The sequence below is a fragment of the Haliotis asinina genome, chromosome 1, assembly GCF_037392515.1.
Source record: "Haliotis asinina isolate JCU_RB_2024 chromosome 1, JCU_Hal_asi_v2, whole genome shotgun sequence".
Taxonomy (NCBI): Eukaryota; Metazoa; Mollusca; class Gastropoda; order Lepetellida; family Haliotidae; genus Haliotis; species Haliotis asinina.
Genome location: NC_090280.1, coordinates 30,121,839 through 30,142,063, shown reverse-complemented (window position 1 = coordinate 30,142,063; position 20,225 = coordinate 30,121,839). Strand labels below are relative to the sequence as shown.

The window sequence follows — 20,225 nt, the reverse complement described above, 5'->3', positions numbered from 1 at the left end:
GCTTCGGAAGGATCTGAGAGCAAGGACGGAGTCAGCAACCTCCTCCGTTATGGCTAAACAAGAACACAGTCACCCTCTTTGAATGTTCACAGTTTAATAAAGATGCCTTCAGCGTGGATTTGACTTTCTTCAAAAACAACAAATGATTCTTTAGACGAGGTCTATTTTTGTAATTCGATGCATGCACTGAAATAGTGATGCTTACCTAAAGACTAGCAGTAATACCTTACTAACAATGTGCAGTTGTACTTCCCATCTGATTGGCAGTAGTACTTTCCTAAAGACTGTTAGTAGTGCTTTATTAAAGACTTTCCTATGGTTTGACAAAGAAGAGAGATCTAAGGAACTGACCTGAAGCTCTGATCCTGTAAATATTCCTTCCACTGACGGGTCTACTTTCACTTGTGCTGGGTGTGGGGGTCCATGCTTATGGCAACTACTTATCGTTACAAAATCAAACGATGGGTGGCAGATGAGGGGACTTAGGAACATTGTGCAATAAATGGGTATCATAAAAGAATGTTGTGTTTTTTCAAATTAGTTGGAACATTCCACATCAGGAATCATTATCTAAGTTCTTTTAGAGCTAAAATAGTCATAAGTTTATATTAATGTACAGCACTTATGACTATCTGAGCGCTAAGAGAGCTTATGTTACACTGAGCAATATTCCAGCTATATGGTGGACATCTAATAAATGAATGTCTAGAGTGTGACAGTACGATGAACCTGCTTCAGGGGCAGAGTAATGGGATGTTATTTGCCAGGATACCATCATTTGATTGTGATGTCATTCTGACTGATGACATCAAAACAGTCAGCAAAATTTTGGGATATTATCAACCTTATCTCATAGGAGACAAAACTTGATATTCCCTATGGGATATAACGCATTGGAGGTTGCAGAGGGCAACACCAGAAATGGGCTTCATACACTGTACCCATGAGTGGAATCGAGTCCGGGTCTCATGTGTGGCGAGTTAACGCTTTAGCCACTTGGTTACCCCAACCGCTCATAGCGGTACAAGATGATAAAGCAAAGTGTTCTGGGTACTGGTGAGTAATATAAGTGTCTGATAACTAACAAAACAATCACCACTGCAGAAGTGCGATGACCAGTTTCATGTTTAGTTTTCAACATGGCACATGAGGCCATGCGTTTAAACTGTCTCAACTCCACATCGCTACAATACTAGGTTGTACTCTGGTTGTACTTCCAGAACAGTCACAAGGTATCTAAAAATGCAGTCAAAGAGTATGCAGTGAGTGAGTGATGTTACTTTTACACTGTACTTAGCAATATTCCAGCTATATAGTGGTCATCTGTAAATAATCAAAGCTGGACAAGATCATACAGTGATCAACAAAACGAGCATTGATCTATGCAGTTGGGAACCAATGGCATGTGTCAACCACGTCAGCGAGCCTGACTACCCAATCCCAATAGTGGCCTCTTACGACAAGTTTACAGAAGATCAGTATTCTGATCCAGACCTTCGCAAGTGACATTAGCGTTCAAGTTGTCGGAAGACTATATTTTGAGACAACCAAACGTTTTTAACAGCCAGTGTTGACACAAAGATGTTTGCTGGTGCTCATTCAACATTTTACCAGCATCAATTTAAAAAAACACCATGTGTCGAATTACATTGATCCAACACACTCACGAAAATCACTTTCAAATTGATTATATTTATTATTACTTACTATTAACCATGTTTTAGCAAACAAAACCGTATATCAGCTGCTTGGATCATTCATCAACCATTTAGTATTCACACAGTAAACCACAGGTTTAAAGACTTAAATTTGTCAAAACACATTTTTTCTATGTGGAACAACTGGCTGTAAATAGACATAGGATGGAGTGAACCACATTATTTTCCCTACTGACTAGCCCTCCCTGCAATGTAGTCTGCCTCACAGTCTCTGAACCACATTATTTTTGCCTACTGACTAGCCCTCCCTGCAATGTAGTCTGCCTCACAGTCTCTGAACCACATTATTTTTCCCTACTGACTAGCCCTCCCTGCAATGTAGTCTGCCTCAGTCCCTGAACCACATTATTTTCCCTACTGACTAGCCCTCCCTGCAATGTAGTCTGCATCACAGTCTCTGAACCACATTATTTTCCCTACTGACTAGCCCTCCCTGCAATGTAGTCTGCCTCACAGTCTCTGAACCGCATTATTTTACCTACTGACTAGCCCTTCCTGCAATGTAGTCTGCCTCACAGTCTCTGAACCGCACTATTTTTCCCTACTGACTAGCCCTCCCTGCAATGTAGTCTCTCTCACAGTCTCTGAACCACATTATTTTTGCCTACTGACTAGCCCTCCCTGCAATGTAGTCTGCCTCAGTCTCTGAACCACATTATTTTTCCCTGCTGACTAGCCCTCCCTGCAATGTAGTCTGCCTCACAGTCCCTGAACCACATTTTTTTTGCCTACTGACTAGCCCTCCCTGCAATGTAGTCTGCCTCACAGTCCCTGAACCGCATTATTTTTCCCTACTGACTAGCCCTCCCTGCAATGTAGTCTGCCTCACAGTCCCTGAACCACATTATTTTTCCCTACTGACTAGCTCTCCTACAATGAAATCTTCCTCACAGTCCCTGAACCACATTATTCTTCCCTACTGACTAGCTCTCCCTACAATGCTAAGGCCCTAAATGAAGCAAGTCTAGATGTCCCCAGGTTGAGGCTGAATTTACCATCTCACTTGAGCTTCTTTTCTGTATAAGTGAGTTTACATGTTATTATCAAAATTATGTATAATCTAATACTATGAATTGTCCAGGCACAAGTACCTACACATGCTTGAAACTACAGGCCAACGTCAGATCTACCATCCATGGACATATCAGCTGATCACATAAAGAAGTGCTTCTTATTGTGACAAATATACTCATGGAAAAGTTTAAGGGAACGCATTAAATAGCCGTGACTTTTAATCTTTGAAACAGTAAGAGAAAAGTTCATACAGATGAAAAGGCTTATGTCAAGTTATGAAAATCAATATCGGGTGTGTCCCCCATGTCTCTGGAGAACTGCTTGGCATCGTCATGGCATGCTGTGAATGAGTGTATGGATGGTACCAATCGGAATTCTACGCCATTCTTCCTGGAGAGCCACGAAAAGTTCATCCAAATTGTTGGGTTGAACAGGTCTGTCCTGAACATTGTGGCCAAGAACATCCCAAAGATGTTCGATGGGGTTAAGGTCAGGACTTTTACCCGGCCATTGCAACACCCGTACACCTGCAGCCCTCAGTCTGTCCCGACAAACATGAGCGATGTGAGGGCGGGCATTGTCATGCTGGAACTCGAACATTCGACCTGCTGTACGCGCAAAAGGGATCACAGTTGGGTTCAAGATCTCATCACGATATCGTACACCTGTTTATATCCTGCCATCAACACGCACAAGATCTGTTTTGTGGTTAAAGGGAAATCCGCCCCACACCATAACAGAGCCCCTCCAAAATGATCATGCTGTTTAATGGTGCAGGCACTGTGACATTCCCCAACGCGTCTCCAAACTCGAATTCGACCGTCATTATGGTCAAGGGTGTACCTATTCTCATCACTAAACATGGTGTTTCTCCATTGACGTACGGTTCTTCCTCCACGGTTCCGTGCCCACTGCAGTCTCAAGCGCTTGTGTTGCTCAGTCATGTTGATTCTAGCCAATGGACTACGACTTTTTAGACCAGCCGATTTAAGACAATTACGCATTGTACGTGAACAAATTCTGACATTTGTTTTTCGCCTGAATTCGGTATTGTTTTTGGAGGAGGATTTGAACCTGTCTCGCAGAGCAATAAAGAGTAGGGTCCGGTCATCCCGTAGGGTGGTTTTCTTTTCCTGTCCCCGACCACGCCTCATTTTGACGTCACCAGTCGCTCTATAGAGATTCCAAAGTCTGGATATCACGCTAACAGACTTGTGAAAAGTTGTTGCAACCTGTCCTAATGAGCTTCCACCATTAACCATGCCAGTTGCCTCCCATTTTTGAGCCAAAGTTAAGTACTGTCTCGCCATGTTAACAATGTTTTTAACCGATGTGTTTGACAGTGCACATACACGTCATGTGTAAATCTAAGTGCATGTAACTTTAGGAGCATGTAGTGCACATGCATGGAAAGCATTATGGTGAGTTTGAGTGAACTGCTCTTCACGAAAACGATAATACACGACGCTGAAGTTAGTAAACAGAAATATTGAATTGCCCAAAGAAACATGCGTTCCCTTAAATGAGTACTCCATGAGTATATATTGACTTTGCAAAGTGGCATCTTGATGGTGTAGCGAGTTTAGTATTACGCCGCTTTCAGCAATATTCAAGCAATATCATGGCGGGGGACACCAGAAAAAGGGCTTCACACATTGTACCCATGTGGGGAATTGAACCCGGGTCTTCAGCGTGACAAGCAAATACTTAAACCACCACGCTACCCCACTGCCCTCTAGATGGTGTAATTAAAAAGGAACTGTTAATAAGGATAAGGCACTTGACAATGGTGTTAGCATCTACAATGAAACATTACAGCTACTGCAAAAAAGAAATTGTTTCCATTCCTCTTCAAATAAACTGACAAATAAATTTACCACAGGTCGTACAGACCAAGACATATTTGTTACTACAATTCTAACAAGAGATCTACTTTCCATGTACATACAGGCAGGCAGTCTCTGACAAAAGAGTAAATGGTCCATGGTGTTGTGCTAACATCTGAAGCCTTGAGGGGCTGTAAAATTTATCTGTAGCCCAGAGTTGCTCTCAACTTTGTATAGCCAAGAGTTGCTCTAGAACATGTCTGTAGCCCAGAGTTGCTCTAAAACTTTTCTGTAGTTAAAAGTTGCTCTAGAACTTATCTGTAGCCTAGAGTTGCTTTTAGACTTATCCGTAGGCTCGAGTTGCTCTTAGACTTATCTGTAGGCCAGACTTTAAGATAGGCCAGAGTTGCTCTAAGACTTTTAGATAGGCCAGAGTTGCTCTTAGACTTATCTGTAGCCCAGAGTTGCTCTTAGACTTTTCTGTAGCCAAGGATTGGAGAGTTACTCTAAAACTTACCTGTAGACCAGAGTTACTCTAAAACCTTTCTGTAGCCCAGAGTTGCTCTAAAACTTACAGGCCAGAGTTGCTTTTAGACTATCTGTAGGCCAAAGTTACTCTAAAATGTTTCTGTAGGCCAGAGTTGCTCTTAGACTTAACTGTAGGCCAGAGTTGCTCTAAGACTTTTCCGTTGGCCTGAGTTGCTCTAAGGCTTTTCTGTAGGCCAGGGTTGCTCTAAGACTTTTTCGTAGACCTGAGTTGCTCTAAAACATTTCTGTAGGCCAGGGTTGCTCTAAAACTTTTCTGTGGCTAAAAGTTGCTCTAGAACTTATCTGTAGCCCAGTTACATTTCTGTAGCCCAGATTTGCTTTAAAACTTTTCTGTGGCTAAAAGTTGCTCTAGAACTTATCTGTAGCCCAGTTACATTTCTGACTTTTCTATAGGCCTGAGTTGCTCTAAGACTTTTCTATAGGCCTGAGTTGCTCTAGGACTTTTCTATAGGCCAGAGTTGCTCTAAGACTTTTCTGTAGCCCAGAGTTGCTCTTAGACTTTTCTGAAGCCATGGATTGCTTTAAACTTTTCTTTAGCCCTGAGTTACACTAAAACTTACTTACAGACAAGAGTTACTCTAAAACCTTTCTATAGCCCAGAGTTGCTGTCAAACTTACATGTAGACCAGAGTTACTCTAAAACCTTTCTGTAGCCCAGAGTAGCTCTAAAACTTATCTTTAGACCAGAGTTACTCAAAAACCTTTCTTTAGCCCAGCGTTGCTCTCTCTAAAACCATTCTGTTGCCCAGAGTAACTCTAAAATTTGAGGCCTGATAGTATTATTGAGAGAACTGCAGTATTGATTTAGAGAAGTGTGTTGTGACTGAGTGCAAAAAAAATGAATATGTGTGCATTTCCTCAATTTATGCTCCACTATGGCAGCATGGCCCATGTGAATGTTCAAGTAAATTACTGAACAAACCAATATACCATTCCAAGTGTATCTTTTAAACTCCAAACATTGCATAGAATATACAGCTTCACTATTATTTTGTAATTTGCAGTGAATTCATTTCTTAATCACAAAAGTTATATTTTATGTTAGCTTTTTCCATTTTAACAAGTAAAGTGAATGATTTAAGATAATAGTACTTAAAAGTCATTTATTTTCATTCAGACTGCAAAAATAAATCCTTCGTTTGAGTGGCCTTCTAGAAGTTGCTTGTATAGAGAAGACATAAGTTTTATGGATGACCATCTTCCTTATTTCCACATTGGCATAGATTCCTACACCGTTTTCAAATCTCAAGCATCATCCATAAAGTTTTGCCATCTCAAAAATAAATTTCTGACTGAAAGCAGAGATGCCAACCCTAAAGTGTTGCAAATAGCAGTTTCAAGGATTAAAATTAGTATTTTGACCAGATAATGAGTAGTCAACCAAATGTTTAAAATCATAATGGTTCTGAGAAAGATAATATGATACTAATCAAGAGGGAAGCTTTAATTTCAATTTGGTGTCTTGTGCTGTGAAACACTGGAATATTGCTAAAAGCTGCATAAAAATGAACTTACATTAGTCTCCTCTTACATGAAACTTGAATTACTGTAAGTTAATGACATGTACTCTGCAAATCAAACTACCACTATATTAGCCTCTACAAGCATTTCCTATTTTATTCTGCAAAACATGACATTCCACAGACAGAATTATGGACACAGCTTCACGGACACAGAATTCCAGAATTTCTCAAAAATCCCGGTTTGTGGGTACTCACTTTTTCACTCCACACAATCTGCTGTGATGGCGCCTGGGGTTGGATCAAGGGTTCAATTAAATATGAAACTATCATTACAAGAGTCCATCACAGCAGCATTGGTGGCTTCAAAAGGTCAGCAATACCCTGTGGGGAGGACAACAACGAATATATATCCACGTCCATTTTTCACCTCTTCCTCATTCTTCTCCATGATAGGCAGATTGGTAACCATAAACCCAGTCTGCCTCTAGCATCCGACATCGGATGTCAGTGTATCATACGCTTCTTTTCATTTGAACCACAAAAGCATATGACAGCCTTGGGACATTTCCGATCTTGGCGATTGATTAATGTCAATTGTATCAATACAGAAAGAAGATTTTTATAAGACAAAGGTTTTATATATGAGAAAAAATGCTTTGACTTTGCGAAACAAGGTTAAATCTTGAGGAATGACGATACAGATACTGTCCACAAAACTTACAAATTTTTGTTACTTCTGAATAACAATTGGTAAAACAGTTGTGTACAGTTTGTCCTGTATAAATTGGTGATTGGAAAGCGAAAGTTTGAAAGAGGGATTTGCCACTAAATTAGAAGACAAGCTGACTAATACAAGGTGACTTCTAGCAATAGACCATTGCCATTTTATGAGTGAGTAAATTGAGGTTTTCTGCCACTTTTGGCAATATTTAAGCAAAAATCACGGCAAGGGACACCTGAAATGGACTTCACACATTGTACCCAGATGTGCAGCTTTGGGCTATTTTTTGTTTGTCCTATGCCGAACTAATTTTCCCACTATAAGAAGGCTGTCCTCCGTAGGACAACAAGGTGGGGATAATTAACTTTCAATTTTGGACCTGTTCTATTTGGGTTCTGTAAGACCCATCCTCAGGGTCAGCCAGGCTGATTGGAGTATAATCAATGAATGGAGGACTGGTAATTAATTCTGGATTTTCAGTTGTCATCATAAATCTGAGAACTTATCTGTTTGTTGATTAACACTGCTCTCAGCAATATTCTAGCTATATGGGAATGGCCTGTGAATAACTGAGCCTGGACTAGACAATCCCCTGATCAACAGCATGAACATCAGTCTACAGAATAAGCAAATGATGACATGTGAAGTCAGCAAGCCTGACCAGCAGATCTCATTAATCTCTTCTTACAACAAGGGTTACTGAAGATCAATACTAAATCCAAATCTTCACATGTCTGCCCCAAACAAAGAAAAGACTGGATTCTGGATTGAAATGGATCCCTAACATTTTACAATTGTTCAGATGATGAAACAGCCTTGAGTTTCTTCACTGAATGTCATCATGCAGAGGCTGGGGAGAGTTTATCCCTAAAGATCTGAGTTCCACCTGGGTCTTCAGTAACCCTTGCAAGCAAGTGCCTGTGCACGAGGGAGTGAATGAGTGAGTAAATGAGAGAGTAGGCAAGTGAGTAGGCAATACCACATGGCTGGGGACATCAGAAATTGGCTTCACACATTGTACCCATGTGAAGAATCAAACCCAGATCTTTGGCATGATGAGCAAATCCATTAACCACTAGGCTACCCAATCACCCTTTAAAGCATAACTATAAACAATTGAAAAAATCATTATTGAAACAGATGAGAAAACTTCAGTAGGATTTTCTTTCTTCAACCCAAGACCAACACTTTTTTAATAAACTGATCTAGAATTACGTTTAAATACTGGTAAATCAAAATAAGTAAGAAAGTCAAGTAACATTTCCACTCAATAGAGACAATATCTGTGAATAACTGAGGTTCACTGAGGAGATAATTATATATAAACTAATCAAAAAACAAATTGTTCATGATTTTACTAAAAAATGTTAAATCTCAGTCAATGAAGAGATGTCTATAGTCATTGAAAACTTGAAAAATGTTGTACGTCTGAATGACAGATGGTAAAACAGTTATGCCAGAGTTCATTGATGTAGGAGTTGATCCGGCTGTGTTGCCATCCATAATTAAACTTCTCCATAACAGTCATCGTCATCTCCCAGTGGAGCAACCAAGCAGGTAGTTGGGAGGATGCCTCGCCCTGTCACAGTCTTACCTCAAAGGGTTCCGAAACATATGACAAACAAATATGAACTATGATATCTGACCTTCCATTATCAGAACATTGTGTGAAATTTATATTAGTCCTGTGTCCCTGGTTAGTAAGAATAAGTAATTGTGTGTGAAGACCTTCAGATGATGGAACTGGAAGCCACACATGTGACAGATGTGGTCTATATGGAAGTGTTTCAAGTATCAGTCTGTCACTGTGTTAACTGAAGTGAGAGACTGCTAGTCTTACCAAACAGGTGGTTGAAGTGTGTGAGTGAGGAAATTTAGTGTTACAAGCTCTATGCACAGGACCCCATGCCACCACAGTAAGTCCTTGAGTGGTTGAGTAATCTGTTGACCGATACTCTGGATGGAGAGAGGTCAAGTGACCTGTATGCCACCAAGGCTTATTCATACTCTATCAATCGAAACTTTGCTAACTACAAATATCCCATCCATCCATCCATCCTGCACATCCATCCATCCATCATACTAAAATCTCCATCTACTGGTACGATTTATGCCCATCCATCCATCATACTAAAATCTCCATCTACTGGTACGATTTATGCCCATCCATCCATCATTTCAAAATCTCCAACTACTGGTACGATTTATGCCCATCCATCCATCATTTCAAAATCTCCAACTACTGGTACGATTTATGCCCATCCATCCATCATTTCAAAATCTCCCAGCTACTGGTACGATTTATGCCCATCCAACCAACATTCCAAATCCTAACCATTGGTATAATTGCCCATCCATCCATTCATCCATCCATATATCCATCCAAATTTCTTAAACAAGTGCCCATTCATTCATCCATCCATCCATCCAAAATCTCCCAGCTACTGGTATAACTGCCCATTCATCCATCTATCCATCATTTGGAAATCCTCCAGCTACTGGTACAATTGCCAATCCAGCAATGTTCTCATCCATTACTGATAAATATCCATCCATCCATCCATCCATCCATTCTTGTTCCCATTTCACAATTCCCATCCTTCCATTTTCAATGTGATCACACGTTTTATCAGTCCATCTATCCAAACAAACTCCATCCAACTCAAAATGCAACACACCCACTTAGTCCTGAACTTTACAAAGTGATGCAGATCTATTTCCTCCACAAAATGATCTTAACGCATAGATTGTTTCTCCGTGCTAACATCATCATCCCTACAGTCAGTCTTGGTGTGACAGACAGAATCTAGCAAGACAGACTTTTAAACATGTGTTCAACAAGCCAAGAATTACCCTGTGATAATGCATCGTTACTTTGGTTCATTTCTCGCTTCATGGTCAATAATGTGTCGAGGAACACTTCCGAGAAAATGGCTATCATTGATAAAATATTAATCTTCTTTCATCTGGCCAAATGACTGTGAGCAATATCACACCCACGAGATAAGCACCTTTGACAAAGATTCAATTATGGTGGATCAGCTTGATGATCATCTATGGGTCGTAACCATGAAAAAGATAGCTAGCCCGGATCAGAGAAAATATGGTCTCTGTATGGAAGTATAACACCACTGTTATCACCACATGTCTATACTGGCACTCTCTGATCCACATTATGCTAACAGGTCTTTGAGAAATCTCTACAATGGAGGTAAAAGAAACATCGCGTTCATGATTTCTGTACTTCTTCATTGATGGTCATGTACTCTGGATGGCTATCGATCATGGATATGGATAATCAATAACTAAATATCAATTGATTATCGATAAATATCAAAGAAGTAACTGAGAAAACTTGCTGCAAAAAAGAGATGAATATATTGCGTCCTCGTGTTTTAACTATAACACAATAACTAAAAGTGTACTTTAATGCACTATACATGGTGATAGAGCAAACTGTATTTCGTTTCTAACTTTAGAGAAGAATGGGTGTGCCATGAGCAACCCATTCTTGCTGAAGAAATGAAAAACAGGGCAAAGTTGTTGGCCTCTCTAAGTTGAGACAGAAAAGTTTATGTGACATATTGATGCTCTTAATGTCAGTCACTGGATTGTTTGGTTCACACTCAGTTATTTACACACTGACATCATTTCTTTTGTATACTACTAAGTGCAGCACAAAAACAAAACACAAAACGAAATATTGTGTGCAAAACTTTGTTAGGTAGGTGGAAAATGATATATCTTGAAAGTAGAAATGTCCTGTTGAATGATTGCCTTCTGACACTTGACACTCCTCTAACTTGGGACATTCGTCATTCTTCATTTGGTTCACTAGGGCCAGATAATCTGTACTTAGAGTTCTGATCTGTGTGAATAAATAATATCTTTTCAATCATTTTCAATTATGTGTTGACACAGAGTCACCCTGACTGAAGGCTTTCTTCATATACATTGAAAATGAATAAACATGATACAAATCTTTGGGGAATACTATGTGAATGATGAACAAATTCAAAACCTAAGTACAGATCAAATAAAAATCAGTCGAATTTGTAAAACCCAGACATTCTTTACATTGTTTTGAGACATCAGATGAAATTAGTGAGTAACTAATAAGTAATAACTAGTAACTTAATAACAATAATGATAATCAGTGTATTAATTAAGTCAAGTCCATCTGTCAAAATGGGACCTGACAGGTCTAAATTTACAGCTAGCCAGTCAGATGGTCTGCTAGAAATTTTAGATGTTATATACATCTGAGAAAATTCTCAGCAGAGTCTGGTCTGGTTAAATCCATTTCAAGCAGGCAAAGTTTTGTCTAATAATCCAAAATATGACACTTTATGGATAACAACTCCTTTATTCATTATGAGGTGACGTTTCGGTATAGCTTCTTGTACCACTGTCAAGCAAGACATAAAATGATACAGCGCAGATCCAAATCATAAACATGTCAAGGGGATTAAGTAAGACAACATAGGGAATACATAATCTGTCTTACTTAATCCCTGTTACATGTATATAAGTTGGATCTGTGATGTATCATTTTACTCTTGCTTGACAATGGTATAAGAAGCTTTACCGAAATGTCACCTCATAATAAATAAAGCAGCTGCTATCTATAAAATATCATATTTTTTTATTATTATTCATCAACATCTAAAATGCCACGGACACAGATAAGGTTTTGTCTGGCTGGTTTTTTGGCTTATTTCATACACTGTCACATTAGTTCATTTGTTATGCACATATCTCCATGCACAATGCATGCTCGAAGTGCCCAAACAATCTGTGCATCACTATTACCCTGGATAACCAAAGATGCCTCTTATGCTCTAGCAGGCTGTAGTGACATGACTGCATCCCATCGAGTACATGTACCTATTTTTCTGCTGGGTAAACAGAGGCAATTGTGAACAATTTCACATGTGCTTCGTTGTGGGGCAGTCCTAGAAATATTCAGGAGTCATGGTAACCAAACACAGTCACCAATCCAAGGAATCACCACACACATCTTTGCTTAACTTCAACTGATTTGTGACTTTGGTAGTTGCTGCTACAAGACATACTACCATGTCAGGACATGAGACAGTTATACCTGTTATGTACTCAACCAAAAAAGTTTAACACACTTGTATACAAAATGACAATATTCTACCAAAAATAATTTGTATTTGCAAATCATACTATTGTCGCATTTCATTTATCGGCTACAAAATCACCAAAAGCCGTGTTCAGTGTTCCTAACAACGTCTCCACACTCCCAAACTCGAGAAGGGGGTCTGAGGCCCCATATGTCAGTTTTGTGTGTGACCTCCATTGGCCTGAATCACAGATGTGCATCATGGTCTCATGCTGTCAACCACTGCTCTGAGCTTACCAACAATAATGTTTCCCCATTCCCATACGAGCACAAGGTCACAGAGGTTATCAGTATATGGCTGAAATTCTTGGCCAAGCCAAGAATATCCCAAACATGCTCTATGGGAGAGAGGTCTGGGGATCATGTTGGCCACTGCAGAGGTTGAACATTGTGCCCTTGAAGAAGGTTCCCGGTTAGCATGGCAGTTTGTGGCCTAGCATTATCCTGCTGAAGTGTAAAGTGATGATTTTGTTGCAAAAACGGGATAGCAACTGGTCTGATGATTTCATCACAATACCGTTGTGCATTGAGGTTTCCCTGGACAACAATCAAGTCCATTTTACTCCTGGCATTTTACTCCTGGCATTATCCACATCGTAACATTCACCTGCTCGATGCCATACCCGACGTCTCCCGCCAGCAAAATCGACGCGTAACTGTGATTCGTCCATGAATAATGTCCTGTTCCATTGTGCATGACACTATCGTTGATGAATGCGTGCCTAGTGTAAACATGCCTGTCTGTGACATTGAGTCAAGGGTACCCCAACCACTGGGCGTCGGGCATGTAGTCTGGCTGTGTGTAGGCGATTCATGACAGTTTGAGGGTGAACCATAGTGCCTGCACATGTTGCAATTCGTGGGCCAACTGTGGTGCACTGGTACACCTGTGACGTTGACGTCACTAAATATCGATCTTCCCTGGGCGTTGTTTTACGGGGCCTACCTGAGCGTGGATGATCTCTGACTTGGCCAGTTTCTTGCACACGTGCCTAGAGATGTGAAATTGTGGTCCTGTGCACACTGAAATGATGCGCTACTTCCTGAAAGGTTTGAACAGCCTACTGTCTCCCAATGGCTTCATGTTGCTCATTTTCAGACATGCCTCTTCAATGGCCCATGCTGAATGCTTGAAAAATTCAATCGTTTTTGGGTGAATGTCTTAATGTATGTGCATTAAAGGTTCAACCAGTGGATGGTCTTGTTCAGTGTGACACAGGGAAAATACGTTTTCCACGATTACCATCAACATCTGAAAGAAATGCACATGCATTTCGATTTTTCGTCCTGCATCAATGCCAAGAGATTTGACGGTGTAAACTTTTGAATTTCAGACATGTTGGAGCAGAATTATTATTTTAAAGACTCAATTACACCAGGGTGCTAAACTTTTTTGGTTCAGTATATTAATATAACCACTGCTCAAGAGTTAAGTAACTGACATAACTCAGGAAAGATAATCTGTCATTATCATCCAAAACTGTGTTCCACTGGAGATATCAGTTGTGTGAGATCAGACGACATCATCAAGGAGATATCGTTTGGACAGTGGATTTTGCACAATGCCCTGACAATGCTATGATGTCATGAACTTGATGACGTCACAATGCTATGACATCGTTGCCAGTGCTGTGTAATGAGATGTACATTTTTCACTGAAAACTAATAGAGAATAATTTTTGATGATAAATAAAATCTCACCCTTGTGTCTACTGATATCAATTATATCAACAGGCTTTGATAAGATAAAAATATTCTCAGCAAGCAAGCTACTTTATCAACTTGTGTTGATAGATCTGATATCAGTAGACACTTGGGTGACATTCTCTATTTCCCATCACATGTTAGTTATTGGCTAATTATCCCATACCCTATGAAATATTCACATTTAGTACAATGATAAGACGCTTGATTATACAAACCACATGCCTCCATAGAAGTGGGTTGATTAGAAGTAAGAATTTATGTGATGGTCTCACAGCTAATGGCGATGGACATGAGGGCAAGAACTCAGATGTCAAGTTATTAGTAGATACATGACTGTGTTTTCTACCAAGGCCTGTTTCACTTGTAGAATCAACAACTCTGAACAGATTATGGAACTCTCCAGACAGTTTGGGAGCAGTGATTACATTGTATCAATGTGATGTTTTCAGGATTTGGGCGGCTTGAATTCTGTGATCGATAACTGGCCTGCCACACTTGTAACAGGCCTGCAAAAACTACTGAGTTTAGGATGAGTGGGCAGAGCATTTTGAAACTGAAAAGTAAGCACAGCATTTGAAAACTGAAGAACATGTACAGCAATTTGAAACTAAAGAGTATGCAGAGCATTTTGGAAGAAGACCAGTATGAAGAGCATTTTGAAACTGAACAGTACGCTGAGCATTTTCGATAGACAAATATTCACAGCAATTTGAAACCAAAAAACGTATGCAGAGAATTTTGGAAATTGAACAGTATGCAGAGCATTTTGAAACTGAAGAACATCAAAAGCATTTTGGAAAAAGATGAGTACGCAGAGCATTTTGAAAGTGAACAGTATGCAGAGCACTTTGGAAAAAGATGAATATTCACTACACTTTGAAACCGAGGAGTAAGCAGAGCATTTGGACACTGAAGTGTATGCAGAGCACTTTGAAAGAAGACGAATATTCAGGGCATATTGAAATTGAAGAGTATGCAGAGCATATGGAAACTGAAGAGCATGCAGATCATTTTGGGAAAAAAACAATATTCAGAGCATTTTGAAACTGAAGAATATGCAGAACATATTGGAAAGAGACGGACATGAAGAGCATTTTGAAACTGAAGAGTATGCAGAGCATATTGGAAAAAGATGAATATACAGAGCATTTTGAATAGGAACAGTATGCATGACATTTGGAAAAAGACAAGTCTGCTGAACATTTTGGAAAAAGACAAATATTCAGGGCATTTAAAACTGAAAAGTATGCAGATCATTTGGAAACTGAAGACTATGCAGAGCATTTGGAGCCTGAGAGTAAGCAGAGCAAATGGAGCCAGAAGAGTATTCAGAGCACTTACAACATGAGTGAGTTGTTTTTGTAAATGTATATTATGAGTAATGATATAACCCTAATACACAGTATAACTTGATGTGGCAATTCCAGAGGGGTCAGCTGTCTTACTTATTGCAGCTATTATTCCAAAATATTATCTAGATCAGGGCAATCTAGTAGCCGAGTTGTTGAAGTGTTCACTTTTCACAACAAAGATCCCATTTCGATTCCTCATATGGATACAGTGTGCGAAGCTCTTTTCTAGCATCCCTGCATGATGTTGCTGAAATATTACTAAAAGTGATGTTATACCCATTTGAAATGACTTTTACATCATAGTGAAATAAGGTTTACTGATTTGAAAGACCAAAGTTGTATCCCATATAGCAGAATAGGTAGAGGAAGTAACTATGAGCCAATACATTTTTAACAACTTGATCAACAGCAGGGGGTCTTTTTTCAGTAGAGTCTGAACAGTTATCTCCCTTGTTGCAGGCAAGTCTTCAGTAGAAGGAAACAGACAGATGGTTAACATTCTGTGCAACCATGGTAACAAACTCTCTTACCAACACAACAGTGACCCAAGAGGAAATATCATGCCTTTTCACCTTAGCAACTGTCTCATATCAGAGTCTGCCATCGTCAACAAAAATCTCCAGTTGATGCTCATTTAATTTGTTTGGATCATACCACAAAGATTATTTGTAATGTAGTCTGAAAAATCTGTGAGAACATATCACTTTATGGGTAAATGTATCGTAAATTCACACATTTCTAGGTTAGTCAGTAGTCTGGGACTGTCTGTTATGGAATATGTTTTCTATACATTACCAGTATGTTGTTACTTGCACAGATATATTTTGAATGACACCCTAAATTTCATTAAAGGAATAGGAAAATGTATTAGAATAATGAAGGTGGGTAGCTCAGTTGTTCAAGTGTTCACTCATCACGTCAATGACCTGGGTTTGATTCCCCAAATGGGTACAATGTGTGAAGTCTTTGGCTGAATTATTGCCAAAAGCAGCGTAAAACTACACTCACTCACTCACTCACTGTTACAATAATGAAAAGGAGACATTGAATATTCTCCATTCATTCCACAAGGTTCCAAATGTAACTGCAACAGCATGAAATTAAAACAGTCAAATTAGGAACTTTTACATGGACAGAGAGAGAGATCTTGTTAGAGATGATGAACAGGATCAGGTGGTCAGACTCGCCGACTTTGTAGACACATTATCAATCTCAGATGCACAAATTGATGTTCATGATGCTGATCACCAGATTGCCTGGTCCAGACTCAAATATTTACCAACCGCTGCCATACAGCTGTCGTATTGCTGAGTGCAGTGTTAAACAACAAACCAACCAACAATATCTTAATGGGTCTGTGAAGATCAAACATGCAATGGATCTGTAATTTATTGTATTTCTTTTAAGTATGGAAACTTGACCACAGTTTCTGTTTGGTGAATATTGTTATCACTCACTAATATCACTGCATTAGATTTCATACTGCCATTGTAATTATTCTACCATTCAGTTTTTAATTGCCATTCTACTGAGTGTGACCATTGTAATTTCAAAGTAATTTGCAGTGATTTGCAAAACCTTGAAAATTGTACAATACAATCGTTAAGTAATTTTCTAAGATGCTTTGGTGAAAGATCAAAGGCGCCAACAATACTTTATCAGACGATAATGTGCACTTTTTGCATTACATCACAGTGTGTTGACGTCACTGCCCCATTCCAGTCTGACCCCCCCATAATCGAACTTTTTTACATTATGTCACAATGTAACCGACGTCACGATGGATGTCAGTTGCCATCGCCTCGTACAGCCTCCCACTGTAAACTGCTTCATCGCATCCCACAAGCATCCTTGTGCTTTAACTATAATATTTCAGGGCAAAAGTGTGCTTTATTACACTATACATGGTGGTAGAACGCACTATATTTCTTAAGTATGTGACATAATTGTTTGTTTTGCATACAGGTTTGAGGGTTAAATCTGTAAATCAACACACAACAAAAAAACAACAACAACAACACTGTGTTTCTCCAGTTCAGGATCCTGTAAGACTAAAACATGGTAGTCAAACAAATGCCATGAAACAGAAACAGTAACAAATCAACCGCATCATGCATTAGTAAATTAAGAAACCACAATAATTTGAAAAATTTAACAATGGCATAGCAATGACCACAGACTGATTTATGACTGGCAATAATGATTGGGAGATTTTACGGGATGCTTTAATCAACCTCACCATGTGCGCTTCCAATCGAGTTTCAAAGTGATCGAATAAATCAATGTCAAGCACTTCACTTGTTACCACAAAGAGCATGCATCTCGCATATAAGAGGCTGTCTTGTGTACAAGAGATAGTAGGCTATCTCGCATACAAGAGATGGTAGGCTAGCCTGCATACAAGAGATGGCAGGCTGTTTCACGTACACGTTACGTCTGACTATTGGTGAATGGTTACAATGACAGATATATTGAACATACCGGCTTATATTTGGATCTGTAGCCCTTTCCTTCTAAGTGACGATCCCAATCTTCAATCTTTTGTTTCCTCTTTTCTTCCTCTTTCTGTCACAAAAAATCAGTGAGTTAGTGAGGGAGTAAGCTTTTGAGCCACTTTTAGCAATATTCTAGCAATATCATGTCAAGAGACTTCCAGAAATGGGCTTCACACATTGTACCCATGTGGGGAATCAAACTCAGTCTTCAGACGATGAACGAGTGAATGCCTAGACTGTATCAGTACCCTAGTGAGTCAGTGGAAGGAATAAGGGGAGAATGGCTTTAATGTATTGAAATGTTCACAAATCAATGCCTGTGTTAAATGTTTGAGTGAGTGAGATCAGTTTCATGCCATACTCAAAAATATTCCAGCTATATGGTGGCGAGAACTATTTGAACAAGAGTCATCAGAAGATGACATATCCCCCTGGCCCCCACATAGTTGAAAGGACAAATCATCTGACAGTTACTTGTTGTGTTTTCAGACCATGTCTGAATTGTTTCCATGGAATTCATGAAAAATATAAATGCCATATATCTATAATCAGAAAAAGTCACCATTTCAAGATCTGTCTCATATATCTGCCAAGATCTTTTGAAAGATATGAAATGGTTTTCGAGTTGTGCTCTGGAAATGAAGTCCGCAACGTGTTCATGGAACCGAGAAAATAATAAATCACAAAAAACTCTTGATACCAAAAGGCACAACCTTGGGGTCTGCCACACATATCTACCAAGTAACTCTGACAGATATTAAGAAGTTTTTGACTTCTGCTCTGGAAACGAAACAGTCTGACTCTGGAATGTTTCCGTGGAAACCCAGAAAATAATAAATCGCAAAAACCTGTAAGTACCAAAAGGCACCACTTTAGGTTCCCATTGATAAGTCTACCAAGTTTTTCAGAAAAATATTGAACAGTTTTTGAGTTCTGCTGCAGGAACGAAGCCCATCCCTCCATTTTGAGACTCAGTCCGAAATGTTTCCATAGAAACCGAGAAAATGATAAATCACAAAAACCTGTAAATACCAAAAAGCACCACTTTGGGATCTGCCACACATATCTACCAAGTTACACTGACAGATGTTAAGAAGTTTTTGAGTTCTGCTCTGGAAACAAAACGCATCTCTCACTTTTGAGACTCAAGTCCAAAACGTTAGTCCAAAACGTTTCCATGGAAGCTGAGAAAATAATAAATCACAAAAACCTGCAAATACCAAAAGGCACCACTTTGGGGTCTGCTACACATATCTACCAAGTTACACTGATAGATATCAAGAAGTTTTTGAGTTCCACTCCGGAAACGAAACACACCTCTCACTTCAGAGACAAAGTCTGAATCGTTTCCATGGAAACTGAGAAACTAGGAAATCACAAAAACCTGTAACTAGCAAAAGGCATCATGTTAGGTTCCGACTGATGTATGTAACAAGTTTTCCAGAAAAATATAGAACAGTTTTTGAGTCATGCTCCAGAAACGAAGCCCATCTCTCAAATTTGAGACTAAGTCTGAAACATTTCCATTGAAATCCAGAAAATAATAAATCACAAAAACCTGTAAATAGCAAAAGGCACCACTTTGGGGTCTGTCACACATATCTACCAAGTTTTGCAGAAAAATATTGAATGGTATCTGAGTCATGCTCCGGAAACGAAGCCCACTCCACCATTAGACTAACACCAAAACGTTCCATGGAAAAATGAAAAAGATAAAAATGCCCAAACTCTGTAAACAGCAAAAGGCACAATTACAGGTTGAGATTATTATATCTATCAAGTTTGGTCTAAAAGTATTGAACGGTTTCTGAGTTATGCTCCGGAAACCAAATGATTACGGATGGATGGATGGAGGGACGGACGAGGCATCGACTATATCCCCCTGCATTACATGCAGGGGGGATTTTAATATTACAGTAGATGAAGGAAGATTGACATTGTGTTGTTTACAGCTTACTACGCACAAGTTCGAAATTGAACATGGTCAAAATTTTAATATTTATGGCAAACTTAAAAAATGTAAATTTTGAAAATTAAAACACAACAAAATGAACCCCACTTTCTGTTTACTTGTCTATCATATCCCGGGGCAGCTTTCTTAAGCAAAGATATTTACAAGATAATATATTTCGGTTTGTGACATTTAGTGACTGACGATTAAAGTCAATGACTGAGATGCCAACATCTGCATTCTTGACACAGATGAAACAGATGAGAAATAATAAATGTAT

At 39.2% G+C, this 20,225-nt stretch overlaps 1 protein-coding gene across 1 annotated transcript in view; it reads right to left on the bottom strand.

The window, feature by feature from the left end:
- Positions 1-20,225, bottom strand: part of LOC137290242 (selenoprotein S-like) — a 69,771-nt gene that overhangs the window by 45,021 nt on the left and 4,525 nt on the right. Inside the window, exon 4 of the mRNA XM_067821003.1 lies at positions 17,981-18,064. Within this exon, the coding sequence (XP_067677104.1) occupies positions 17,981-18,064 (84 nt within the window). The remainder of the gene's footprint in view (positions 1-17,980; positions 18,065-20,225) is intronic.